This window comes from Myotis yumanensis, unplaced genomic scaffold, assembly GCF_028538775.1.
Source record: "Myotis yumanensis isolate MYYU_CA2020_CCGP unplaced genomic scaffold, mMyoYum1.0.hap1 SCAF_9, whole genome shotgun sequence".
Lineage (NCBI taxonomy): Eukaryota > Metazoa > Chordata > Mammalia > Chiroptera > Vespertilionidae > Myotis > Myotis yumanensis.
In genome coordinates this window covers 74288025-74315221 of record NW_027223760.1, presented here as the reverse complement: position 1 = coordinate 74315221, position 27197 = coordinate 74288025, and the positions used below count along the sequence as shown (strand labels likewise).

The 27197-nt window shown below is 41.3% G+C and overlaps 1 protein-coding gene across 2 annotated transcripts in view; it reads left to right on the top strand.

The window, feature by feature from the left end:
* AMPH (amphiphysin) overlaps positions 1-27197 on the top strand; it is a 143421-nt gene that overhangs the window by 93919 nt on the left and 22305 nt on the right. For both annotated transcript variants that reach the window (XM_070424726.1, XM_070424725.1), the window contains exons 6-16: positions 1092-1199; positions 2667-2752; positions 4217-4292; positions 4953-5035; positions 7604-7742; positions 9103-9231; positions 15179-15295; positions 18631-18654; positions 20831-20854; positions 23852-23884; positions 25898-25954. In XM_070424726.1, coding sequence (XP_070280827.1) covers positions 1092-1199; positions 2667-2752; positions 4217-4292; positions 4953-5035; positions 7604-7742; positions 9103-9231; positions 15179-15295; positions 18631-18654; positions 20831-20854; positions 23852-23884; positions 25898-25954 — 876 coding nt within the window. The remainder of the gene's footprint in view (positions 1-1091; positions 1200-2666; positions 2753-4216; positions 4293-4952; positions 5036-7603; positions 7743-9102; positions 9232-15178; positions 15296-18630; positions 18655-20830; positions 20855-23851; positions 23885-25897; positions 25955-27197) is intronic.

The window sequence follows — 27197 nt, the reverse complement described above, 5'->3', positions numbered from 1 at the left end:
GCTTAAAGCGTTTGCTCTGTAAGAGGAACAGGTCCGTGGAATCGGTTAGGGCTTTGTGTCCACCCCCAGCAGTCAGAGATCCCCTCATCCTCCCCGCACTGCAAAGGAGTTTCTTGTCCTCAACCTTCTGATACATCGAGTAGAGGCCCAAGGAAAGGGCTCCCCATAAATGCAATGTCCCCTTGTGCCTTGACACCCAACTATTCTAAACTACACGTTAGCCCCCACTAAGGCTTTGATGATTTGTTAAAATTTTAGTTGACCTCTTCTTACCCATTTGCATCTAGGAGACAACTTTTACCTGTGCCCTGCCAAGGTGAAATGGCTCGCATGTCTCTTCTTTCATTGGAGGGACTTGCCCCTCTTTAGAATTCAGATTATTTTATTGCCTTGTGACCTCAGGTCTCTGATACAATCAAGAAAATTATGTTGTTATGGATTATTCAGATTTGTTCGTGTTTATGTGGGAGGGATATTCTTTGCAGCTCTCTGTGTCCTGAGGGCAGAAGTCTCTAGGAATCCATGTATTTTTTAAGCTCCTGAGATGACTCCAATGAACAGATTGAGGAACATGTCTAAGAAAAAGGATTTTTATTCCTAAGAATCTACTTTAGAGAACCGCTTTATAAATATAGAACCGCTTTATAAATCTGCTTTGTAGAACTGCTGTTGGTGCGAGTGTAATTAGAATTATAAAGCTAATTCTACTATAGTCTTCTACTATTTTGAAAATAGAACATTTAAAGATTTAAAATACAGGCTAATCAAGTGAATAGGTTTACCTGCTTCTCTCAACCACTACTAGAATTTTTCTGGTCTTTGACTATAAATTCTGCTTTCCACTCCTCATGACTGGTTTGATTTTTATCAGAAGGGAAGCTATTTACCTAATGGTTTTCACACAAATGATTGAAGGCAGTAGTCTGATTTCCAGGGGTCACTTATCTACTAAAATTCCAATTCACCTTGATCTCCAGCTAAGATCTCAGCTACTCTGGACAAAGAAAGCATTTTAGCAGTAAAAAAAAATAAAATTAAAAAAAAATATCTCACCAGGTCTCTTTCTTCACGCACATATTTTCCATCGGCAGAATCGCATCGCCAAGCGCAGCAGGAAGCTGGTTGACTATGACAGTGCCCGCCACCACCTGGAGGCTTTGCAGAGCTCCAAGAGGAAGGACGAGAGTCGAATCTCTAAGGTAGGGAGCATTCATTTTCTTTTAGGAAACCCATTTTAGTAACTTTTACAGTATGTCATACATTTACAGATGCCACTTAATTTATGACACCTGATAACTACTCCCTTCTCTTCCAGTCTTGCTTCCTCCTATCTGCCTACACACAGCTGCCTGGTCTTCCTACAGCACATATTTAGATATGTTTCTCATTGCTTACATCTTTTAATGGCTTTCATTGCCTGTAGAAAAATTTTAAATTGCTTAGCACAGCATGTGCAACCTTCTCTATTTGGTTGTGACTCATCCCTTTATCCTTATCAACTTCCATGAATTTTTTTCCTCTCCTCTCCTTCTGTGCACACATCCTGAGCTAGAGGCTCCATGACCTACATATCAGTTCCTGAGCAGCCACAATAGCAGCTGTTCTTCATGTGAGGCCTCAGAGATACCAGCCACATGTTCAACACTTCATCTACGTCACCTTTCCTTAATACTCCCACCACCTGTCAGTGGGCATTACTACCTCCATTTTATGAATGAGGTAGCTGAGGTAAAAAGTGATAAGACAAATTCACAAGGTTAGTGCACTGAAATTCCAACCTAAGGAACTTGATCTTTATGTATTGCAATGCTTTAGCCTCTCCCGGCTTCAAGATTCAGTTAAAAAAAATATTACCTTCTCTATGGAACCTTTCTTTCCACCATCTTCCACAACAACATACTTCATAACATTTTACAAGTCCTGTCTTTCAATGTAATTTAGACTTCCCATTAGACTGGGGATTTCTTAGGGAAGCATCCATATTCGCATCCAGAGCAGTGTGTAACAGGCCGTTAACAGATTTTTATAGAACAAATGAATCTGCCAGAGAATGTAAGAGCACCCATTGTATTCAATTCAGTTTTCCTAAAACTTAATATTTCACATTTATTGAAAAAAAAAATATGTAGGTAAAAAGCAGAGTGATTTTTCTTCTACCCCAAATGTTTTCAGGATTCCATAAAGCTATTCCTATTTTATGTTAAACTAGTAGTGGCCCGGTGCATGAAATTTGTGCACTCAGGGGAGGAGGGGTTCCCAGCCTGGCCTGTGCCGTGTTATAGTGTAGGAGCCCTGTGATCCATTGCCCCAAAGAGGTAGGCCCCGCCCACCCATCCGGGGCTCCTTGATGGATTGCCCCAAAGAGGTAGGCCAGAGCCAGGGGAGGCCTGTGGACCCCCGGGGCCTGGCCATGGTGGAGGCCTGCGGACCCCTGACACAGGCATGTGGAGAGGCCTCTGCCGTGCCTCACCTCCCCTCCCCGACGCTGCAAGTCCCCGCCCACCCGTGCCTGCTGTGCACACAGCCTCCAGCTGATTGGTCATTACACATGAGGGCATCCTGACCATTTGCATATTACCCTTTTATTGGTATAGATGATTAAGTTGAAATGGCTTGTGTTATGTAATTTTTTTTTAGTGTAAACACATGTTATGTGTCATTTCTAGGCAGAAGAGGAATTTCAGAAAGCACAGAAAGTGTTTGAAGAGTTTAACGTTGACTTGCAAGAGGAGTTGCCATCGTTATGGTCAAGGTAAAGATGTTTTTGTACAGGTTGTACCTGTCCCTTTTAGAAGTTTAAGAACAACGAATATACAGTGAATATGCCGTATCTTGTCCTTGTTGTCTGTGACAGTTCAGCGCTGTCAGTGGAAGTGTTCTATAGTCTAGCTTTCCCATATGGGAGATACTTGCCACATGTGGCTGGCTGTTGAGTACTTGGAATGTAACTGAATTTTAAATTAAGCTTATTTAGGTTTGATTCACTTAGATTTAAATAACCTCACGTAGCTAGCAGTTGCCATATTGTATGTCACAGTTAAACCTTGATATAGTTATCAAGTGGAGACCCAAATCTCAATTAAAGGCATTAGGAGAATTTCCCTTAACCCTGAAGTTTACAAGGATACCCTCTCACATAGCATTTACACTCAAGAAACTTATTCTAAGGAAATAAATGGTAAAGCTATGCACATTTTAATTCATAGATCTTCATTAGGGTTTGGTTCATCATAGTGACATATTAATGAAAATAAAACAGTACTCATCAATCAACTTCAGCTACCTCCCCCCATCTGCACCCACCTTCTGTTTAAATCTGACCTGCTCTTCAGGATAGCCTACGTTTGTTTTCTCAAACAGATGTTCACAGCTGGCACAGGGCTCCTTATTCCCCTCACCTCTCCAGTTCCGTTAGCTGTTTCTGTCCGATCTAGTTATTATTGGTATTTAGTCATGTATGGCCTTTGTGATAACTTTAACATTTACACCCTGCTTCTTTCCCTTACCAGTATTAATGGAGCCTGTGTTCATTAATCAGTCTCCTCTAATGAGATTGTTAGTTCCTGGAGCCACCTTAGCCCACCACCAGGCAGGCACCCAGTGTTGGATAAGCCCTTTTTGAGTAATGGAGGGAGGTATGAGGAATCACTGACTGGTTAACTGGGGTCCTGGAAAAGGAGTGCTGAGTTGTCACATAAAGTGCCCAAGAAGACTTCTCTGCCAACAGTACAATGAGTCGGGTCCCCTGCACGGTTGTCGGCATCTGCAGTCTCTCCTCTCCCATGCAGCTTTTGCCTTAGTTACTGTCTCAAATGCACGTCCAGGCCCTCTCCTTTCCCCTCTCGCAAACATGGCCAGAGGCCACCAATAACCATTGCCTGCAGATAAACGCTGTGCTTTGCAGTCAGGACTGTCCTCTGTCTCAGAGCACAGGTCTACACCACCAGGCTCTGTCTCCTTGGCTTCTGGTCTGACTCTCTTTAGTACTCACTATTTCCCAAGCACCCTGTACCAGGATTTTCTTTATTAATATATGTTTACGTATGTTTATATAATGTGAAGGCCTGAGCTTGGAGCAGGGTCAGGCTAGAAGGGGTCAATGGGGGAAATGGGGGGACATATGTAATACTTTCAACAATAAATATTTATTTAAAATACAGTTTTGCTCACTGGTCTTTCCCTTCTATTCTTTCCTCTTGGTATCTCCACATGGTAGACGAGTTGGATTCTATGTCAATACCTTCAAAAATGTCTCTAGCCTTGAGGCCAAGTTTCATAAGGAAATTGCCGTGGTGAGTAATGATGATTACTTTTACATATGGAATATAAAGTAATGAACATTTATTCTGGAAGCAAATGAAGTGGCATAGCATTATGCAAAGAATGCGTTCGCTTGCATGTTGTTTTAAATAGTGTATTATTACTCTTAGTAATATTCCTACAAATTTTTTGTTATGAGCATATAGTTCTCTATATCTGACAAAGATTTTAGTGCGTGGGCATACAAACATGCTCTCACGAATCACTCGCTGCTTTGATTTCTCTTCTGAAATTACTTTTGTCATTGTCACAGTTTCAGAGTTTTGGGTTTGTTTGTTTTTCAGTCAGTTTTTCATGTTGGAGTTTCAAGTGATACTTTAAGCTGAGGAAAGTATGTCTCTAAATATTCAGATAATCGGCAGATGTGCTGTCCATTGGTGTTCTCTTGGTTTAGCAGCTGGTTGTTTGTACGACTTTATCTCTAGTAGAGTCCATGTAAACAGTTATTTTTTTGTTGTTTTCTGTTCTGTACTCTGGTTAAGAAATATGTTTAAAGTTTTAAAAGTATATTTGTGTTTGTGACCTTTGTGACACAAACTCTAACTTTTCAATAAACCTTTTTGGGGGGCAATAGCCCGAGTAGGCATCAAAATGATTTGCAGCTAATAGACAGGTGGCCTCTGTCCCCTTAGCTTTGCCACAAACTGTATGAAGTGATGACGAAACTGGGCGACCAGCATGCTGACAAGGCCTTCACCATTCAAGGTGCTCCCAGGTAGGCCTTGTTCATCAGAGTCACGTTCATGACTGTTCACTTTTAATGCAATGCTTGTTGCAATTTCTGCAGTCTGTATCAGCCTGGGCTATTTTACTCATCCTATAAAAATCTAAAATGAAGGAGCCTTTCCATATAGAGGCAGACACCAGCCTTACTTAGTTTTATGCTTTTTCATATTTTTTAAAAGATATATTTTTATTGATTTCAGAAAGGAAGGGAGAGAGAGAGATAGAAATATCAATGATGAGGGAGAATCATTGATTGGCTGCCTCCTGCATGCCCCACACTAGGGACCAAGCCTGAAACCTGGGCATGTGCCCTGACTGGGAATCGAACCCTGACCTCCTGGTTCATAGGTTGATACTCAACCACCGAGCCACGCTGGCTGGGCTGCTTTTTCACATTTACCTTCAGCCTCCAGATTTACCCACCATAGCCTTTTCTCATCTTCACCATAGAAATGACTATCTGCCTCTTGGCATTCCATGGGAACTGAGAGCAATGGTATACATTTTTAACATATAATTTCTAGTTGTGCACTTGTTCTTTCTTTGGAGAAGAAAGGAATTCCCCAAACTCATAACAGTTAACCCTGATATTTATCGTTGGTGGTGACATACTTAAAGAATCCATTTTCAGAAAGGAAAGAGAAAGTAGGTGAGACCTCACCATCACCTTACCTCCTAACTCCACCTCACAAACACAGCATTGCTTTGCTTGTATTGCGTATGGTTATTTTGAGTGTGCCAATCAAGTAAGTACACCGAAGGCCCAGTGATCCACAGGCGAGTATCTGTGTTGCCAGGGTCGTTTGGCTTTATATCAGCTTTCTCCTGTGATTTGGGAATCCCTTTTATTCTATCCGTCGCAGGCATTATATACTAAATGAATGCAGGCCTTCGGCTGGAAGTCCAAAGACCCAGCTTTCAGTTTTATGACTCTACATGTAGTTAACATGCATTGCTTTTCTTAAGTCCAAGAGCCTCTCTAGTGAGAGATCTCATTTTTTCAGTCAGTAGGGGGGAAAGATGCTATTGGAATAAACAGTGTTAATAGGCAGTGTGACATTCTACATTTGCAATTTTAACATCAATGTATACATTCATACACATACATTTATAGAAATACATATATTTCTATAAATATATAGAGCATGTGAATACATATATTTCTATAAATACATAGAAATATATGCCCCACCATCTCCATCTGTCAGTGTGAGGTCTCTCTGGAGGAAGCTGATATTCTTATCATTGCTCTTTGCATTAGCTGTATTCATAGTCTCTGCTATGGCTTCTGTATGTACTAAGTGGGCATGGAGTGTATCTTCTCCTTCTAAGGGAAAGAATATTCCCTAAAAGAATGCATGAAATGAGTAGAGCATGAAATGTTCCAATACAGCTAGGAACAAAGTAAGAAGTAATATCAAAATGACATTTGGGTGTTTTAGAAATACAATACATCAACAAAATTAAGGATTGCTCCCTTATGGAGAGATGAAAGGGATAAATGCATCTGAAAACTTCAAAGTTGATAAATCAGATAAAATGGAGAGAGTGGGGCCATGGTCATTTAACAAATGTTCCTTTCACTTTTTGTTCAATGTTCCTCTGCAGAACGAGGTGGTGAGTGAGCTCAGTGGGATCTATCTCAGTTAAGCATAGACTGGGGCGGGGCTTCCCCACAGAGGCCGTGATGGCTGGCCCATGGCCCGGTCCTGGGGTGTGGCCTTGTTCTCACTGTAGGACCCGTTTCCCTGTAGACCATGCTGCTGTGTACATGCTCATTTGGTTTGGGATGCAGGTCCTGTTCCCTCAGCTACAGACTTTTGAAATTCTTAGAGAGCAGAATGCATCCCAAATGCCCTCTTAGTCATTAAATTTGGGCCGTTCACTAGCACCTGGCCTGGTGCCATGGATGTGGTGGGTTGTCAGTAACTATTTCTGACTCTGGTCCATCACATAATTTGTTTGCACATTTCAAGGTGCCTGAGCCGAGTCATTGCTCTTTAAGGTGTGGAAGCAGAAACAGTTAATGAAATGAATTTCCAAATGGGATCAGGAACCATTCCTACGAAATTTTAATTAACATTACCCTAAGGATGCCTTTTAACATAAAAGTTATATTTTTCAAGGAAGGGTTTTCTATAGATTACGACATAGCAAGATTCTCCTGTAAATCAAAAGTGAGATTAGTTCATTCAATTCAGCTTATGTTTGAAAGAGTCTTACAGGGCCTGTTTGGGTCAGTGGAAAGATCAAGGGTTGCATTAGTAAGGCCTGAATTCAGATCCAGTAAATTGTCAAGTGACTTTAGGGATTTTTAACCCCTCTGCATGTGTATTGTGGTGATTAGAGATAATCTATGGACCGGGTCTGGCACACAGTGGTCAATAAATGGTACTAGTTATTACATCAACGTTCATAAGCATCAGAATTAACGTGGAAGAGGGAGTAGATAAATAATAGCTATTAGGGCTCAGGATTTCCCTGGAGTGGAGGACCCCTGATAAATAAATACTGCTCCTTAGAAGGCCCCTTGCTCACATCTCCTGTGTTCATCTAGTGACTCGGGTCCTCTCCGCATCGCAAAGACACCATCACCGCCCGAGGAGCCTTCACCCCTCCCGAGCCCGACGGCCAGTCCCAATCATACGCTGGCGCCTGCATCTCCTGCACCAGCACGGCCTCGGTCACCTTCTCAGGTAGGAAGAGATCAAATACATTGCGGTGACTAGAAGAGCGTGTGGTGGGGTGACCCATCTGGGAAAGCCCTGCGGTGCTGGGACATGGAGAGGAGTTTCCGGTTGGGAGATTTTGAGGGGTGAAGCTTTAGGCATTGTGATTGTCACTAAGGAGTCAACTCATTTTTCTTATTTGGATTTTTATTTCCTGGCACACCCTATACCTGACATTTATCTCAGGCTCCCCTACTCTCCTCTGCTCCTATCTCTTGCTTCGTTTCCTAGAGCTTCGTGTAATCCTACCTTCTCTGTGAAACCTCCCTCCTGTAGTGCTTTAGGTAACATTGGGGGCAATTTATAGACATGAAAAGCTCTTTTGTGTATATGCGATTTCATGCTTTAAAAAAAAAAATATATATATATATATATATATATATATATATATATATATATATGTATTGATTTCAGAGAGGAAGGGAGAGGGAGAGCGAGATAGAAACATCAATGATGAGAGAGAATCATTGATCGGCTGCCTCCTGCACTCCCCACACTGGGTATTGAGTCCACAACCCTGGCATGTGCCCTGACTGGGAATTGAACTATGACCTCCTAGTTCACAGGTTACGCTCAACCACTGAGCCACGCTGGCCAGGCTTCACACTTTTTGTATCACCCGCCCTATATTGTACATGAATAGACACTCGACGAAAGTGTAGGAAGCAAATGATTGAAAGAAACTGTAAGGGCCAGGGAAAGGCAAATATAGAGAAAATTTGCCACCCATTTCTTTCCTACTTTGGGTGAAAATGAAATTCCATTGAGAAATCTTGAAGTCTCCAGTGCAGTTCAAGCTTTCATGTACACGGCTGACAGTAAGTCAGGAGAGTCCCAGGAAGATGTATGGAACAGATAGACCCTTAAAATCCTTTGGAAAATATTGGAGTGGAAAATGAAATACTTGCTCCCTGTATGTAGTCTCACCAATTCCAGTGAAAAACTTGCTTGACTTTAATTTAAAAATTTTAATTTATTGCTGAATTGAGAAGTCATTTTCAGTTGCTTCAGAGAAGGTATTGCCTTCATTTAACCTTGGAGTCACAGGCACCTGCGTCGGGCGGGCCCTGTGTGTAGCTCTTGTGTTGTGGTGAATGGAGCCTCAGAGCCCGAATTTTTTTATTGGACCAGGGCTTGTCAGTGCTCAGAGAGACACCCACGCATATGGCGTTGTTTACCTGAATCAGGTAGGTTTGTTTCTATGTGCAGATCTGCATTTCGGTTAGAGATCTATCTGTCCTCCCAGCTCTGTTCACATGAGATTTCTGCATGTCTCACATGTCATCTTCGGCTGAATTAAGTGTTGTTTGTGTTTTTTGCCTTATAGACGAGGAAAGGACCACCTGTCCCACCTCTGCCTAAAGTCACCCCGACAAAGGAACTGCAGCAGGAGAACATCATCAGTTTCTTTGAGGACAACTTTGTTCCAGAAATCAGCGTGACGACCCCTTCCCAGGTGAGGGCCTAGTACAGAGGTGGGATGTCCATAAAGTAGCATGGCGGAGGGACTCTCAGGGGCCAGTTCTAAAGAAAGTGGCAGAGCCCCAGTCAGTTTGACTCAGTGGTTATAGTGTCAGGACTGAAGGGTCTTGAGTTCGATTCCATTCAAGGGCACATACCTGGGTTGAAGGCATGATCTCCTGTCCTGTTGGGGCATGCAGGAGCCAACCAATGGGTGTCTCTCTCTCTCTCACGTAGATGTTTCTCTCTCTCTGTCTCTCCCCCTCCCTTCCACTCTCTCTAAAAATCAATGGAAAAGATATCCTCGGGTGAGGATTAACAAAAAGAAAGAAAGTGGCAGATATTAGAGCCAGCAATATAATTTCAGTTGCTATTCAGGTTTGCTTGTCTAAAGCATTTTCAAGTATTTGAAAATGCTCACATTATTTTTGATTATTAAGATTAAGTAGCACATACTTATTGTAGAAAATGGGAAAATACTGAAAAGTGTAAAATGAAGAATTCTAATAATCACTGAAAACATACCGCTCTGATTTAGTCACAGATATGCTTTGACTTATTTCTTTTGGTCTTCTTCCTACCCCCACCCCCTGCCACCCCCAGTTATATACTGATTTTGCCCACAGTACTCAAATTGTATTGTTATGTACTCCTGACTTTTCTACGTAATCTCACTGAGCATTTTTTCATGTCATAGGATTATCTTCTTCTTTTTTTTAAATGTTTAACCAGTGTATTCTATCGGGTGGATTTAGCAGCCTCTGATTGTGACCACAGTTTGCTTTTGATTTTTCCATGATTTCACCGGCACTTTGGTGAACATCAATATAAATGAATTCATGTTTGCACCTTTATGACTTCTTTTCTATGATTGCCCAGTAAAGAATGGGAAAATGAAATTAAAGAGGGGAATACTTAAAGTCTTTTGCCCTTCAGCAGGCTTTAATGTATCTGTGCACATGACTTGGCAAATGGAACCATCAGTGCTGCCCTGGATTTCAAAGACACCTGGTGCAGGTGCTTCACCCCCGTTACCCTCAGGGGACTGTAGACCTGTCCCTGCCATTGGCTTGGCTGGCCCATTGCCTTGAGAATGGTCTTGACTTCCAGAGCTGCTCCTCATATCATCGAAGCCAACTCTTCGTTTTAAGAGTGAAAGTTCCCAGTCATGCCAAAATCATTCCTCCCAGTGTTCTCAGGATTAGAAATAATATTTACATTTTGCATGATGTGTGAATGCAATACTTTAATGACTGAACACATCCATAGCAACACTGCATACAACAGCCTCATTATAATCACATATAATAATAGAAGTAATGCACTGATATCAGGGGGTTCAGAAAATAAAAAGCAGTGCGGTGGCAAATCATAATTTGTCATCCTTTTGGGGGACCATTTCTCAAGAGACACAATGCTTTTGGCTAATTTTTTTCCTTCTTCTGTATGAAATGCTGTATTTGTGTGAACTGCTGAATTTGGTAAGCTACCTAGGGTTTGAAACAAGATTCAGCAGGTCCTGTGAGGAGGGGGAGTTGCATGTTTATCAGCGCAAGGACAAATCATGCCTGTGGAGACACAGATGCTGCCAGGAATAGCTGTCTGGAACCAAGCGATCTTACCCAGCACCCTGCTGGCACCAAACTTGAGCTGCTTGCTAACAGCCCAGCTTCGTTCTCTTCTTTGCTACAGTTTCCAGTCAGAGTGTTTAGGGTGATAGCATCCTTACTCTCATGTTGCTTTCACCTGGACCCTTGGAGAACATCCTTCCAATTGTATCACAAAGAGAGAGCGTGGCCACCTAGGTACCCTGTGTGCTCAGCTAAGGACACCTCCATTAGCAGTCGAGGCAACTGAAGTAGAGGAAACAGGACACGTGGACTAGCGCTGAAATAAAGATGGGGCTCCAGCAGGTTGAAATGTGTTTATGTGCAGTTTGCTGGCTCATAGTTAAGGGTCCTTCGTGGTGAGGGGGGAAAAGGGTCAAAGCAGTCTTCAAAATTACAAATGCCCGAAGAGGCCTCTAAGTACTTCTGAGAGTATTAACTTTCGCTGGTATTGTTGAGTGAGTGTGATAGGAAAAGTCAAGAGTTGGGGGAGAGGGACAGTAAACACCTTTCAAAACAGAACCTTCTCCAGCCGCTGCTGCAGGGAGACAGAAAGCTGGTAGAGCACTGGTTGGCGTGGCCAGTCCTTGTGCAGACTGCAAAGCTGTTGGGAAGGGAGGGGGAGCCTCTCCAGCCCAGTATCCTTTATAACTTACTGGCTGTACGTCATGTCCATCCATCTTATCAATCTGCCAGGCGATTTTGCAAAAACTACCTACTGGAGCCATTTTGGGGGTGCAGTTTGGGGGTTCAGTTTCCTTTATATGATTTTCTTTTAACATGGGGAGGAGGCAGAAAGGCGTTTCTGTCATTTTTTCTGAATCTGAGAAGCAGCATGGCTCTAGCACAGTGAGGCGAACCTTTTGAGCTCGGCGTGCCGGCATTTTGAAAAACCCTAACTTAACTCTGGTGCCGTGTCACATATAGAAATTTTTTGATATTGGCAACCATAGTAAAACAAAGACTTATATTTTTGATATTTATTTTATACATTTAAATGCCATTTAACAAAGAAAAATCAACCAAAAAAATGAGTTCGCGTGTCACCTCTGACACGCGTGTCATAGGTTCGCCATCACTGCTCTAGCAGGTGGACACATGGAAGCATTTCCATGGACTCAAAGGCTGTTAGTCTCATGTCATGATGTCAAGAGAGGGAGTGAAGCAAAGTTTCATATTTCAATTACTTTTTAGCTTCTTGAGTGACATAATCTGGTTTTATTTTAAAATTTACAGGTGCTGCCTTTCCGTGACGCATCCTAACAATTCCCTTCCTTGCTTCTTCCTCGGTAGATAGGATGTAGCCATTTTGTGTTGCTTTGGCCGTTTGGGTCCCATCCAGCAGTGTCTGATCAGCAGATCTGGGCTGGGGGCCAAGCATCTGCTTGTCTAACACGCTCCCAGGTGATGCTGACACTGCTGGTCTTGAGATCACACGTGAGAACCACTGTTTTACAGCATCAGGGTTCCTTCCACATCATACAGTTTTGTGGCCATGAACAAAGTACCACAGCGAATTAACAGATTTCTTCCAGGGCAAAAGTCAACTGGGTCATGGGTATGTCATGATGGACCATTTACAATTGTCCATTTAAATATAATGTGACTTTACTGTACATGTTCTATCCTTAGGGTGGCTGGACTTAAACACGTGGACATGTGTGCTTATGATATTAGGTATATTGATCTGATTATATGTCAAGTTAAATATTCTCAGTGAATGGATTATCTCATCAGAATGGTGATGTTTTCAGACATGCACAGAGAAAAGATTAAAAAATAAACAGAAATTTCAGGAGAAAATGAGATGCCAGCTGCAAAGAAGCAGAGCATTGAAAGCTAGGAAGCTGAGATGCACCGAGAAGGTTTTCCCAGGTGCATACGTGACATTCCTGTGATCTTCAGGTCATTATCCCTATTTCAGAGATGAGCAAATCTGTCCTCTTTCTGCGACACTGTGTGGCTCTAGGGCAGACATAAACAGGCAACCCCTTTTTGCTCTTTGTGTAATTCTATCAAATTACTCTTTGATGTGAGTGTCTTAAGGTATAACTCTCAAGATTAAGGGGAAAAAAACAAATATACATTGAGCCTGAAAAAATCAGGTACACATTTTAAAGGCAACCCAACTAGTATTATGGCTATTTGATAATAATTTTACATGATTACTAATAGTAATTAACTACATTAGCTTCCATTTCCATGTTGAGTATGTCCTATATTTTATGTACAATGTATTTTTTGTCTTTATCACTCACTCATGGTAATCTTAGTAGATAAAATTATTTTCATTGTATGTATGAAGCTCAATGAAGCTGAATTAATTGCTCAGAGAGAAGCAACTAGTAAGTGGCAAAATTGGGCTACACACCCAGATTTATTTATCTCAATCAAAGGCTCAGCATAGCAATTGTAGTCTAATGCCTCTTTTCACCCATGATCTCTACATTCCTATTTGAGCCTCCTTAAGGGGATCCATTAGGCTCATAAGGGACTTGGATATATTTGTGCAGCCTGAAGTGTTATGGAGGACTCACAGAACATTGAGAATTCCTCTGCAGATCTTGAGGACCCCCGCTTGAGAGAGGTGGGGCAGATCTCAGTGGCAGCTTGGAAGAGCATGGGAGTCACAGGTATCGGACTGCTGTCCGGATCAGCGGCGTTGCAGGCGGGGACCCAGGGCCATAGATAACGTCCTTCAGCTCAGTCTCCTCATCTCCAAATGGGAAAAGGGTGCCGTCTGCCCTTCAATTTTCTGTAATGACCAGACCAGCCAGGTAAATTGCGGATTGGGGAATAGAGTAAAGTAATTCTTTTAGGGCAATGGTGTTGTTGTCATTAGACTGCAGCAAAGTGCATGAACACGAGTTAATGTTCATATGTATAAAATTATTACCACAGTGCCTGCCTAGCACATTCTAAGTGTAATATGTGTTTTCAAGATGTTAAAAATGTAATTTGTACCAACCAATATAAAAGTCAGTGACAAAACTCATGCAGACTTTGAAGAGGGGCCAAGGGAATCAGTTGACAGTTTTGTGACTGTAACTAGTAAAGAAAGGGGGATCTCGGTAAAGCATTATCCTTGTGAAATTTAAAAAATATATATGTGAGGAGTAATCGTGCTGCAAAACAGATAACTCAAGAAAGAGCTCAACATCATGATATTTAAGTAGATTTCCTTCTACAATGAGTGTAGATAAACTAAAAATATATATTATCTATTATGGGCCCAAGCTTTCCATACATTCCTGAGTTGAATTATTTTATGTTTATGACCGATATTAATGAAAATAACTCCTGTTCTTTAAAGTTTTTCTCTAAATAGCTGTGTTCCCACATAATACTTTATCCATTGTTGTGAAATTTCAATTTATACAACAGATGGTCAGAATTGAAGCTTATATTAAGTATCAAACACATGTAACTTGAATTGTGTGAAAACCAATCCTAATTCTCTTTACCATGGTCTAGTTTATGGGGACTTTATTTCAGCTCTGCCTCATACTGTGTAACTTGAACCTGGGTTAGGCCAACTTCAAGCCTGCATTATTTTTCCTATATCATGATACCATAATAAATGACCAAGTGATAATATTTATTTTTATAAATTTTTGCTATTATCATAGTAGCACTTTTGTTCTATGTCCTATTTGACTTACCTTCTCTCTAATTCAAGAATGTAATTGGGCGAAGAGCTCATTTTGTGATGAACATTGGGGGGACATAGTTCTCTTCTCTTCCTCCCTTTCTTCCTTCCACTCTCCCTCCCTCATACTCAACGGTCCAGAAAAACAATATTATGGATGAGGAATGGATACATGATAACTAACTCTAGGGATAGGGTACCACTGGGGGTGAGCCGGGTGGGATGTGGTCACAGTAGACAATGATCCCTTCTTATAAAATTTAGCCTCACAGGGAACATCATAGCAATGAGTTCCTATAATGAGTTGATGCCTTGGCCCATTTTATCCATCTGATCATCTGTAATTCTTGACCTGAGATATAGGAACTAGCAGACAAGAAGATTCCTTAGGTCTTGGTGGCAGTAGGATACATCTCTCAGACATTCTCTATGTTGGCTGAACTTGGAGCTGGCAAAGGACAGCAACTGAACCTTGGGCCATGTTCCTGGGCATCTCAGGTTTTCCTTGGCCAGAGTTGGTTATTTCCCCTTTCATCACATTTAGCTGGTGACTCTGGGAGCAAGTGGATGAGCCACCTAAACAGTAAACTGCCATTGGAATATTGACTGATACTAGAGGATTACGTGGGTTATATGATGAAGTCTTATCAGATTCAGGCTGTGCATGTTTTGTTTTGTTTGAACAGAATGAAGTCCCCGAGGTGAAGAAAGAGGAGACTCTGTTGGATCTGGACTTTGACCCTTTCAAGCCTGATGTAGCCCCTGCAGGTTCTGCTGGAGCGACCCACTCACCCATGTCTCAGGTATGAAGTGGTTTGTACGGTGTTTGGAGACGATATTCCATAAATTTTAATAAGCTGGGAAGGAAGGGTAAAATGGAAACTTTATCAATATCAATTATTCTAAAGCTCCCTCTACCATTAGCTTTCTCTGTCTAGAGCTGGAATAACCATGCATTCCAGTTTGCCCAGGAGTCATCTATCTCAGAGTGATTATTCAGAGTACGTTTGACGGTTCTGTCTTGGTGGCCAAAAAAAGCAGAAAATCATTCAGAATACTTCCTTCTCGGAGCTCTTGTGCAGACAGCCAGCAGAAATCATGGGCTTCCTCTGCCTTACTCTCCAGTGTTCATTACTTTAGTGCAGAAGGGACAGCTCTGCAGTGGATGCTGTAATGGTTAGTGGGTGAGATCCCACAGCATTTCTGTCTGCAAGTTTGAATCAAGAGACGCCTCTTTTATATCTACTCATGATTAAATGAAGCCGTAAGTTGTGGAACTTTTTGTGGATCTAGGATGAAGATTCTTTCAGAATTTTTTAAAAAGGTGACCTTGGCTAAATCTTTAAAGCCTAGATTCTGGAGAAAAAGCATTATGCAGCTAGGAAAGTTGCATGTGCCACTGTGCAACTGTCCTGGCTTCCCAGGGGCCTTAATTGAGTCACCACACTGTGGAGCTGTCCTGTGATCCAGCTCTAATCACATCTCTCCTCCTTTGCTAAGAAGTCTTAGGCAGAGGTAACATAAGGAACACAGCTGCGCAATTCTGCTGGCCTTCTTTCCCCTTCACTCAAAGTGACCTCCATTCCCATCACCTGATCCCATGTTTTAACTCGATGTTCTTGCTGCTAGCAGAACACCTCGCCTTGTGATCTCTGTTGTGTGCACACAAGCTAACACACCCTTTCATCATCCCAAGGCTTGATAAACATGATGTTTTATATTGCTGCCTTTCTTTGGAGAAAATACAGCTGCTATCTGCATTATACTGTTAGGAGCTTTAAGGGGCTATAAAGCAAGAAAACATAAACCACCTGGATAATCAGAAAATGCATATTCAATGCAAAGGATTCCCTGTATGAATACCTGTGGTTTTCAGTGGAGCTGTTTTTTACTCTCCCTCTTAGTCATTGTACAGGTAGATACTGTAGAGGTAGATGCTAACCCAAACACCAACCAGGCTGTGCAGAGATGCAGGGCGGGCGGGGCGGTGCAGTGAGAGCAGGCTCACACCAAGCGCGTGGGTTCAGTCAGAACCACAGGGCCTCCGTTCTGTAGTGCAAACTCTAACGAAGACATCTGTAGTCCCATCTGGAAACTGTCCTGTTCTTAAGATGGGAGTGCCAGATTCTCTAACTTGCTGTTCGCATTTAGTGATTCAAAACAACCCATAAACATGGATTAGTTCTAGTCACAAAGACATGGGCAGAAAAGGCTATGGTTTACAGGCTTGTACAGGTAAATGCTGTACAGGTAGATGCTAACCCAGACACCAACCAGGCTGTGCAGAGATGCAGGGCAGGTGGGGTGGTGCAGTGAGAACAGGCTCACACCAAGCACGTGGGTTCAGTCAGAGCCTTCTCCTCTCCAAAAACCTGCTCCTCTCCAAAAAGCTCCTCCCTCTCTCCTCTCCAAAAAGCCCCTCCCTCTCTCCTCTCCAAAAAGCCCCTCCCCCTCGTCCTTGGCTGGAATCAAACTGCCGGCCCTCTAATCCACAGGCCAACGCTCTATCCACTGAGCCAAACCAATCTACACTCTTCTCCTCTCTTTTTTTTTAGGGCATAAGGCAGAGGGTTTTCAAGCCGTACCAAAAGGAGGTATAGAGACCTCTACTTCTCTGCTTGGACACAGAGCAGTCCAAGTAAGACCCCAGAGGCTTGAAATAGTGTACAAGTTGGGGAATTATGATATGTTCCAACCATAAAGTGAAAGAAAGGATGGAAGGAGATGAGGTTGGAGACAGGGTCCCAGGCTGTCCTCCCATGGAAGTCATTACAAAGCTTCTCTTTCCCACACTCCCTCTTCACTCTCTTTCTCCCTTTCACCGGGTTCACCTATTTGCTTTAAAATAACCCCTCAATTGAAAATTGAAAACAATTCAGGCCTTACTCAGGATTTTCACCTTAATCCTGAGAACAATAGGAAACCATTTGGCAGACTTAATTAAATGAGTGGTCAGAGCAGGTTTTCTTTTAAGTTTATTCTCGTTGCTGCATTGAGAATGGTCTGAGAAGGAATGGACAAGAAAGATTTGGACAGAGCAGTCAGGTGGTGATAGGTAAGAGAGATCATGATGAACTGAAGTGGTGGTAGCAATAAGATAGAAGGAGTATTGGACAGGTGTGGAAAGTATTTCTAAGGTAGAATTGATAGGTCTTGCTGATGGGTTGAATGATCCTTTACCCTCTATGCATCCACCCCCTGGGGCATTTAACTTTGAAGTGTCCTCTGCCTCTGTCTCTGGACTTGACCATGTGCCTGGCTTTGGGTGCAAGTATGGTGCTTCTAAGTCTACACCTCGAGAGGCCTTTCTTTTTCTTGTGCTTCTGTCATCTCCATGAGGACATTCCTGAGGTAGCTACTGGCATGGAACAGATACGTGGCAGAGACTTGAAGTGCCCAGTCAGCAGTTGAGGCTCGTCTAGATCAGTGGTCGGCAAACTCATTAGTCAACAGAGCCAAATATCAACAGTACAACGATTGAAATTTCTTTTGAGAGCCAAATTTTTTAAACTTAAACTATATAGGTAGGTACATTGTTATTAACTTATTTAGGGTACTCCTAAGGCTTAGGAAGAGCCACACTCAAGGGGCCAAAGAGCCGCATGTGGCTCGAGAGCCGCAGTTTGCCGACCACGGGTGTAGGGGAAAGAGGAAATAGCATTAGCAATAATTAGGATCTGCACATTTCCTTGAAGATGTGATAAACTGGTATCTAGATACCTTGTTTACATCATTTAATATGTGTGTGTATTAAAGTAATACTGTTCACCATGTTTCAGATACAGTTTCCTACTTGTATAGCAAAAGGCATATTGGTAGAACTGCGCTATCCAATATAGTAGCACGAGGCACATTTAGCTGTTTAAATTTAAATAAAATAAAATTGTGTAAAATGAAAAATTTGGTTCTGTTACACTAGCACCTTTCAAGTTCACAGTAGCCACGTGTGACTAGTGGCTACCATATTGGACAGCACAGATAGGGAACGTTGTTATCACCAAAGAGTGTTCTGTTGAACAGTGCTGTCCTAAATGCTTCAAAATGCTTATTATTTTATTTCAAGAACATTTATCATCTCAGTAATTGTTACATGCGTGGGATTTGTATACTAACAGTATTTTTGTCTCTTTGCTTTCAGACATTGCCCTGGGACTTATGGACGGTAAGAGTGCTAAGAATTCTGCATGTTGATGTATCTGGCTCCCTGGACATTTAGAAACCTTGTTATATTTTATTTCATCTGTAAAGGAAAGAAGGCCCAAACATTTTAAACAATGATGGAGTCCCCTGATGGTCCCAGGTATTACCAGCACTAGAAATAATGGTGAGGAGAAGGGTGCCCATGTGCCAGGCTCCTGGAAGAGCAAGAGTTTGAGATGCCCCTTGATGCTTCTTCCTGGGATTATTGGTGGCTGGAAGAAGTACTGTAGTGAAGGATGTGCACATTGGTTATTGCTTATAGAGCACAAGAAAAGTATAAATGGGAAACTGTAAAGCATTGGCTACTCTGCATAGGGAACCATTTTCTCTTCTTTTCTTTTCTTTTTTATCCTCACCCAAGGATATTTTTCCATTGACTTTTAGAGAGTGTGGAAGAGAGAGGAAAAGATAGAGAGAAATATCAATGTGAGAAAGACACATAGATTGGTTGCCTCCTGCATGAGCCCCGACCAGGCCTGGGCTGGGGAGGAGCCTGCAACCGAGGTATGTGCCCTTGACCGGAATCGAACCCTGGACCCTTTGGTCTGCAGGTTGACGCTCTATCCACTGAGCCAAACCGGCTAGGGCCTCATTTTTCTTTTTAATGAAGCATAATCAATAAGAATTTGAGCTTCAGAGCCAGACAACCCTGGATTTGAGTCCAGACTCTATTACTTATAGCAATAAGACTTTGAGCAATTTCTAAAAGTCTTTCAGCCTCAGCTTCTCTCATCTGTAGCGTAAGAGATACCTACCTTATGATACCTACTGCAGAGTGTTATGTGAGGATTGAGAGAGATACTGTTTGTAGAATATTTAGCCCAGTGTCTGGATGTATCAATAAAAGGTAGAAGTGCAAGGATGCGTGCTTCCAGAATTCAGAGCTGAGAAAAAGACGCAAACAGAGCTTTGTGATGGCAGCCTCTGTGGTATGAAATTAGAAGATTGGCTACATCCATACAGAGCCTCACATCCCTCGGGCTAGAGCCTTGGTCTACTACGCTGTCTTAGAACAGCTCTGGTCATTTCATCTTTAGAACTCAACTTGAGTTTCATGTTTTCTTTTCTTTCTTTCTTTCTTTTTTTTTTTTAGTGATTCAGCAACAGGAAAGTTTGGAAGATCTAGCTCTTCATGAGCCTGTGGGCTTCCAAAGTGGCATTGCTACTTTCTTCCCTAAAAACAAAACCCTGGCTATTCCAGTCCCTGCCGCAGGAGCAGGGTTATAGTTTACGTAGGATCCTTAAAGCATCAGGGGAAGCTCTTAAGACAAGAGCTATACAATGTTTGACTTGTATATTTGCAAAAAGGGATGCATGGATTGGTATTCAGGACATTGGAATTCTAGTCTCAACTTTGTGTTAATATTCATGGAGAGTAAGAGGAAAATGCTACTTTTTTGTTATTCCAGTATTTCGTATCTTTAGTTGGAGCTATATCATATTTTTCTTTCCCTGCCTGGAAAGGATATGGTGAGGGGGAAAGTATCATCTATAATGAACATTGACTATTTTGGAGGGCAAACCTGGTAGATATGGTAGAAGTGACAAGATTGCGAAATAATAGCTCCCTGGACATAATTACTCCATTTCTTGATCCTCTCCACTCCCCAGTGTTGTTTCTTTGTATCCAGACAAAGCTCGTAGGATGGGGGGAGAACCTGAGGAGAACCCTCCAGGCAGTCAGAGTAGCTAGTATCAGATCATCCTCCATCCAAAAACCACCTCAAAGGCAGAACCAAGTGCAGGCTGGTTGGGGAAGACTTTACCCTGATATTGTGTCAGAGCAGGTGGTGCTGGGTAATTTCGTGGTTGCTAGAGCTTGCTGCTGTTCTCATGCTGATTTATGTTAAACTTTGTATTTCAGAGTCTGCTAGAGCAACAGTCATGGAATAGCCATAAAACGTTGCTGATACTAGAAAATGGCAGAGGCTTTCTGTATGTTTCAGTGGTTTACTGGTAATCTCGACCGTATTGGGACCGAACTCATTCCTATAAAATTTCATCTCAAACCAGTGAAAGCCACAGCCGTTAGCAGAACATTGACTCTGGAGAGCATGGGATTTTAATGTATGAGCATTTTGTTTTTCTCTTGTCTTATGATTTCTATTATTACTTTTTTTTTTTTTTTACTTATACAGACAAGCGCTGATTTGGTCCAGCCGGTAGGTAAATATCCAGAAAATTCTGGATTTTAAAAAATTTAATCTGCATTATATACATGGTATATTACCTACAATAAGCTTTTTTTTTTTTCTTGTGGCATTGCTAGTCACAGATGTAACCTTAAGTCACTTATTTAATTTAATACTCTCTAGTTTTGTTTAACTGGTGCTACCCTACTAAAGAACTTTGTGTTTCTCATCAACTCTTACCATGATCTATTTCATCTTGTGTTTTTTTTTTTTCCTTTGCTGTTCTGCATACTCTAAAGACTGACTCTTCAAAAAGTCTTTCCTTGTGTAACCTGGTCATGGAGGAAACTCCAGAGAGTGGGTTGGCCGAAGAAATTCAAAGATCTCAGATTGACCTAGGCGCATTTATTTGGGGCCCTGATGCTAGTACAGAGAGAGTCAGCCAGAAAACTACCTCCGGTGGGTCCCAGGAGGACTCTGCATGTCTCTCTGAAGCAGAGCAAGACATGGGATTACCCACCGGGATGTTTCCTTCTGCTGACGGGCACACTGTAGCCCAACAGGGGGAGCATGTCCCAGGGCCAGCCCCTCCATGTGGAGATGGACAACTGTCCCCAAAGCCCATGCCTGAGGCTGAATGTGCCATTGTTGCTTGTATGGAGACGGAGCAGCCTTATGACTTACCTGACTCAGAGATGCCAGCCATGGAAACTGGTGGCCTCATCAACGAAAGTCAAGAAGATCTTAAAAAGTCAGAAGAAGAGGAAGAGAAACAGAAGACAGAAGATTCTGTGTGGGCAGGTGTGGAGACATGTGGAAAGGTAGACATTGGAGCTATTGCTATCAAGACACTAGAAGGTACAGAGGGATGTGAAGAGAAAGCGTGTGAAAGTACAGGAAGCGGGATGGTTGATCTTCTTAAGACAATAGGAAAGCGAGACCAAGAGACCTTAAAAATCAGTGAAGAGGAAACTAGGAAAGATCTAAGAGTTAGGTGTAAGGAAATTGTAAAGACCAATGAAAGGTATTTTGAGAAAATTGACATATCAGAAAAAGACATGGCAGATGAATTTACCGACAGAGACAAAGTGCTAGATGAGAGGATTCAAGTAATAACAAGTAATTGTGAAATTATAGAAGGCTCAGGAGGCAAGCCTGGCAATCACACAGATTGTTTGAATCTGCCTCTCCAGACAGACTCTGAGCATAATATTGAAGATGCCAGCCCTGAGGGATGGGATTTATCTAGAAAAGCTATAAAGAAAAATTTAGTAGACCCTCCTAACCATGCTACGATATATCATTCAGCACAGGGGGGTACAGATGCTGAAGAGATTCAATGTGAGCCTGTGTTACATGCACCTGAAGATGATAGGGATGGAAATCAGGCTGCTTATTTATCAATGAAACATGAATTGGCAGCTCGGTCTAGGACAGATCTTAATTATGCTCTGGAGATGAATGCAAACAGAAGAGACTGGTGTTTGTGTAAGGCAGAAGATTCATTAATAGAGGGGTCTGCAAGTACAGTGGCTGGGAACTGTAGTCATACCATTAACTTGCCACGAATCGCGAAAACAGACTCTTGGGGAACAGATCCAGGTCAAATCTTGCAGCCAACTTTGGATTCAGCAATGAATAATACGGATATATTGGAATTCTCTGGTAGACCAGATGGACAAGCAAGTGGATTTGCCAGTTGTCTTGATCCTATTAACCACTGGCTTATCCATGATATGGGAGGCTTAGATAAATTCTGGGAACATTTAGATGTAGTTGAGAGCAAGAAAGGGCTGCAAGTGGACTTCCTGGCAGATGTATGTGAGGAACAAGCCATTGATAGCTGCTGGGAACAAAGCCAAGAGACAGTTAGACTTTTGTTTCTGGGAACCTCCCAGAATGTTAGCACCGAGAGTTCTCCTAGTCCCCAAGATGATGGCAACAACAACTCAGATTTATCTGAAGATGAAATTGCTAATCAGAGATATGGATTGTTGTACCAAGAAATGGGGGCTGATAAAGAAGAGGTACTTACCCAGTATGTAGTATAGACTAGACAAAGACTTCTGTAGGTTCTATTTTTCCTAATGTTTCCGCCCACTTCACTGTCCATCACTGTCTTCTCTGAGGCCTGCCTATCTCCCTGACAGACTGTCATTCATGTACCTCTTACCTCCTGAAATCTGTGCAAACCAAACACAAATAGGTTGACCAAAGAAAGAAAGAAAGCGCCCTAGCTGGTTTGGCTCAATGAATAGAGCATTGGCCTGTAGACTGAATGGTCCCAGGTTTGATTCCTGTCAAGGGCAATTACCCGGGTTGGGGACTCGATCCCCAGTAGGGGGCATGCAGGAGGCAGCCAAATAAATGATTCCTCTCATCATTGATATTTCTATCTCTCTCTCCTTCTCCCTTCCTCTCTGAAATCAATAAAAATGTGTTTTTAAAAAAGAAAGAACAAGAAAAACAATGATTATGTTGGAATTAATGAAAGTCTATTTATCCGTTTACTTTTTATTTTTACTGTTTAATTATGAAAAATATGTAGAACATACTAATTTACTGTTTCTAAGTGGTTACCCCAATAAGTACACATGAAATGTTTCTATCCAAGCCGAAAACTGTAGAATCTAGTGACAGTTGTCATAAAAAAATCTAACAAAATGATGTGTTAGAAAAATACTAAAAATGCTTCTTCTAGGTTCTATCAATATCCTGGAAAAAAAGAGCTATTTAATGCCTTATGGCTCTTCTCCAGAATAATCTTCTCATTATTAAGCAAGTGGGTTTTTGTTAGCACTGAGCCATACACCAGCATTAATTGTAAAAATAGCTTTCTTTTTTTTTTTTTGGTCAGCCTATTTAAAATAATACAGTTCAGCCTTTTACATTCCCTAAGCACTTACACCTCTTATATTATTTTAAAAATTATGGTGGTCATTATTTTCCAACTTATCTAATGGGCATTCACTGATCCTACAAAATTGATGAAAAAAATAATGTACTCTGATTTCTATTTCTGTTTAGGCTTCTGATGGTTCATTTAATGGATTCACCCAGGTAAGTAATCAACTTGCTGGCAAAATCCATCTGTTGAGAATAATGCAAATTTTTAAAACAAGGACCTTAGTGTCACTGGTATGGCGTAATGATTGTGTCAGCACAAAATTCCATTACTTACAAATTCAGTAATGGAAACAGTAGTATTTTCAACATTGTACAGGTATTTTGACTATTAAATGGGATATGTCCAGCAGCCTAGCACATATTGAGTCTTCCATGACTGTACTTAGCTATTATTAATATGATTAGCTATACTGTGGGCTCCTGCCTTCTACTGATTCCCCTACTAGAAAATCGAAGTTGGCCTGATCTGAGAGATCCATTAGATTCAACTGTTTGAAAAGAGGAGATGGGATCCTTTTGAACTGATGAAATTGGTTTTTAGAAAATATGATACATTTTAGGAGCCTTTTTATAAAGATTCATATGAGACATACTACACAGAACCATCCCTCTTCAATGGTTCTCCAGAAAGGAGCAAGTGGAAGATCAGATATCATAGGTTGGCTCTCTAAGGCAGTATTTTCCTTGCAAATCCATGGGAGAGGAGCCACAAGACGGACGGTCCCATTCACTGTATATGTCCTGCCAGATGCACAGCTGTAACCCACATAACAGGCAGACCACGTGGCTATGGCGCTCGTGGATTAAGGTCTGGAAACCTTGAAGGGAGACTTCAAACAGAAGCTTGTCTGTGATTAATGCTTTGTCTCAGAATATTAGACATGAAAAATTTCAAATTTTAACATTTAGAATTTCTTCATTCAAAAGTTTGATTACTTTCCCCCATGTTACCTATAAAAAGATAAAAACCCACTCACACACACCCACACCCAAATACAGATACAGACAGACATAGAGAAAGGATTGTGCATCGCTTCCAGCTGCATAAAACTCTTGAAAGTTTGAGTCATAAGAATTATTCATTTCTCATTTAAAATTTTTTATTTTTATCAGTTGTAACTTAAAGAGTACAAAATTTTATAAGGGTTATTTTTTCTTTTTAAAATATTTTTATTGATTTCAGAGAGGAAGGGAGAGGTATAGAGAGATAGAAACATCAATGATGAGAGAGAATCATTGATCGACTGCCTCCTGCACGCCCCCTACTGGGGATCAAGCCCACAGCCTGGGCATGTGCCCTGACCAGGAATCAAACTTTGATCTCCCAGGTCATATAGGTCAACCCTCAACCACTGAGCCACACAGGTGGGGCTATAAGAGTTTTTTCTTTAAAAACTTCTGATCATCATATTCCCTCTCCATTTCCTGCTTCTTAGAGGTAAATATTTCACTACATTTTTTTAACAGATTCTCTGGTTTCACAATCCCCATCCCTTCCTCCCCCCCATATGGATGCATGACTTTCTTATAATGTTACTCTTTGATTTCTAAAGCATTATCTATTGACTCATTTCTCTGGAAGGTAAGGACATAAAAACACTTCCGGCCTCCTACCTCCACAGTCCTCCCCTCCCCTCTGCTTCATGCCCTTCCTCTGATATTGTTCCACCATAGCCATCCGGACAATCTGTGGCAATATTATAGTTAAGATATAAATGCTATTAGTGCCCAAGTCTTGAAGTTTTTTAAGTTATGGCTCATCATTAACCTGTAGAAGTCACACTTAGGTATGATAATAAGATTGAGCTTACAACATTTGAAAAGTTTAAATTTGTGGTTTACAGCCACTAAATTCTAAGTCGGTATAGATGTCCAGAGGACAAGCTGGAGACCAAAGACACCCCTGAGGACATTGACCTTTATTTAATGTCTCTCGTCATAGCCTCATATTCTGCTAGCTCAGATTTATATTTAGAATAACTACTGTTAAAACTACTCTTTTCATTTTTTGCTTTTCTGACTATAATACAAAGAGACTTTAAAACTTTATAGTGTGCTTATTGACAAAGTTGATGAGAACTAATTTAAATGATATCTTCGTTGTTTTATAGCAAATTAGCTAGAACCTTAATACTTTTAATCTTTTATTTTCTCCTTGATTTTCAGCCCCAGGACACTTCCTTATTTACAATGCAGACAGACCAGAATATGATCTGCAACTTGGTAAGTTGATTTTGGTTTGTGTTTTGGGGAAGTTGATAGTTACTACCGGATGTTCTAAGGTTGATAAATCTAAGTTATCTGGAGCTTGAATATTCAGAATGTAGTTTCTACAGCCCCTCTTTTCTAGAAAATAGGAAGGAAAGCTTCTGAAAAATCTCAGTGTGACTTTGAATGTGGCTGCTTCTATTTATAAAGGCACAGAGATTGCACAAATCCGGTCTCCTGATTATGGGCTTCAGTGGGACGCCATCAATCCATCAAGGACATGGATGTTTCCGCGGGAATATAACTTAAGCTACAGGATTGAAAATGAAATCACCTCAGGAATTCATGTTTCACAATAGATCGTTGCTTTTTCTTGAACCTGAAGCTACCTCATTTCTTATGTCCGGTCTTTTTGCGAATTGTAGAAGTAATGCATAGTAGAGACGTGATTCCTACTTTGACGAGAGATGAGATGAAAGAAAAGATTAGCTAGAGGGTGAGTAGGAAGCAGAGTTACTCCTGATCTTTGAGGAAATCCTACATGATGGTTGTTGCAGTTAGCATTTCTAGCTCAGTAATTAAGTTAAATGATGAAATTTGAGTTATATCACTTGTCAGTTTGTCATTGATACACTACAGAGGATTTTGAATCTTTGAGGATTAGTACACAAGGGCTATTTGTAGCTCACTGGCTTTCCATGGAAAAAGTATATAATTATCCCAGCTCCTGGCTTTTACACTGGGAGCTTGGAATTGGATTTAAGTAGAATTTTTGGTTTTAGATGATTATACTTCTAAGTAAGGAATTTTATTCTGAGAAGTTTGTCTTAACAGTTCATTTGATATGTTTTCAAAGGCAAGTGTGTCTCTAATAGCTTGTCATGGATTGTCATACTTCTGCCTTTTGGGTAACCAAATGAAAGGTAGAGTCTATGAGACTTTCAAATAAAGATTGAAATGTTTAAAATACAAATTACATTGGTGTTAATAATGGCACCAGAAAGACCCATGTTTTATGTTTATTGGTGGTTCTCAGCCTGGGTGATGATACTGATACTGGAGGGTGAGACTTTTCACTGTCAGTTGTGAATGGGTTAAGAAAAATGGGGAAATACTGGTATAAAGGAAAGACAGTGCATCATAAACTTACACCTATTACTTTGATGCCCAGCTGGTGTAGCTCAGTGGTTGAGCTTCAATCTATGAACCAGGAGGTCACAGTTTGATTCCCAGTCAGGGAATATGCCTGTGGGCTTGA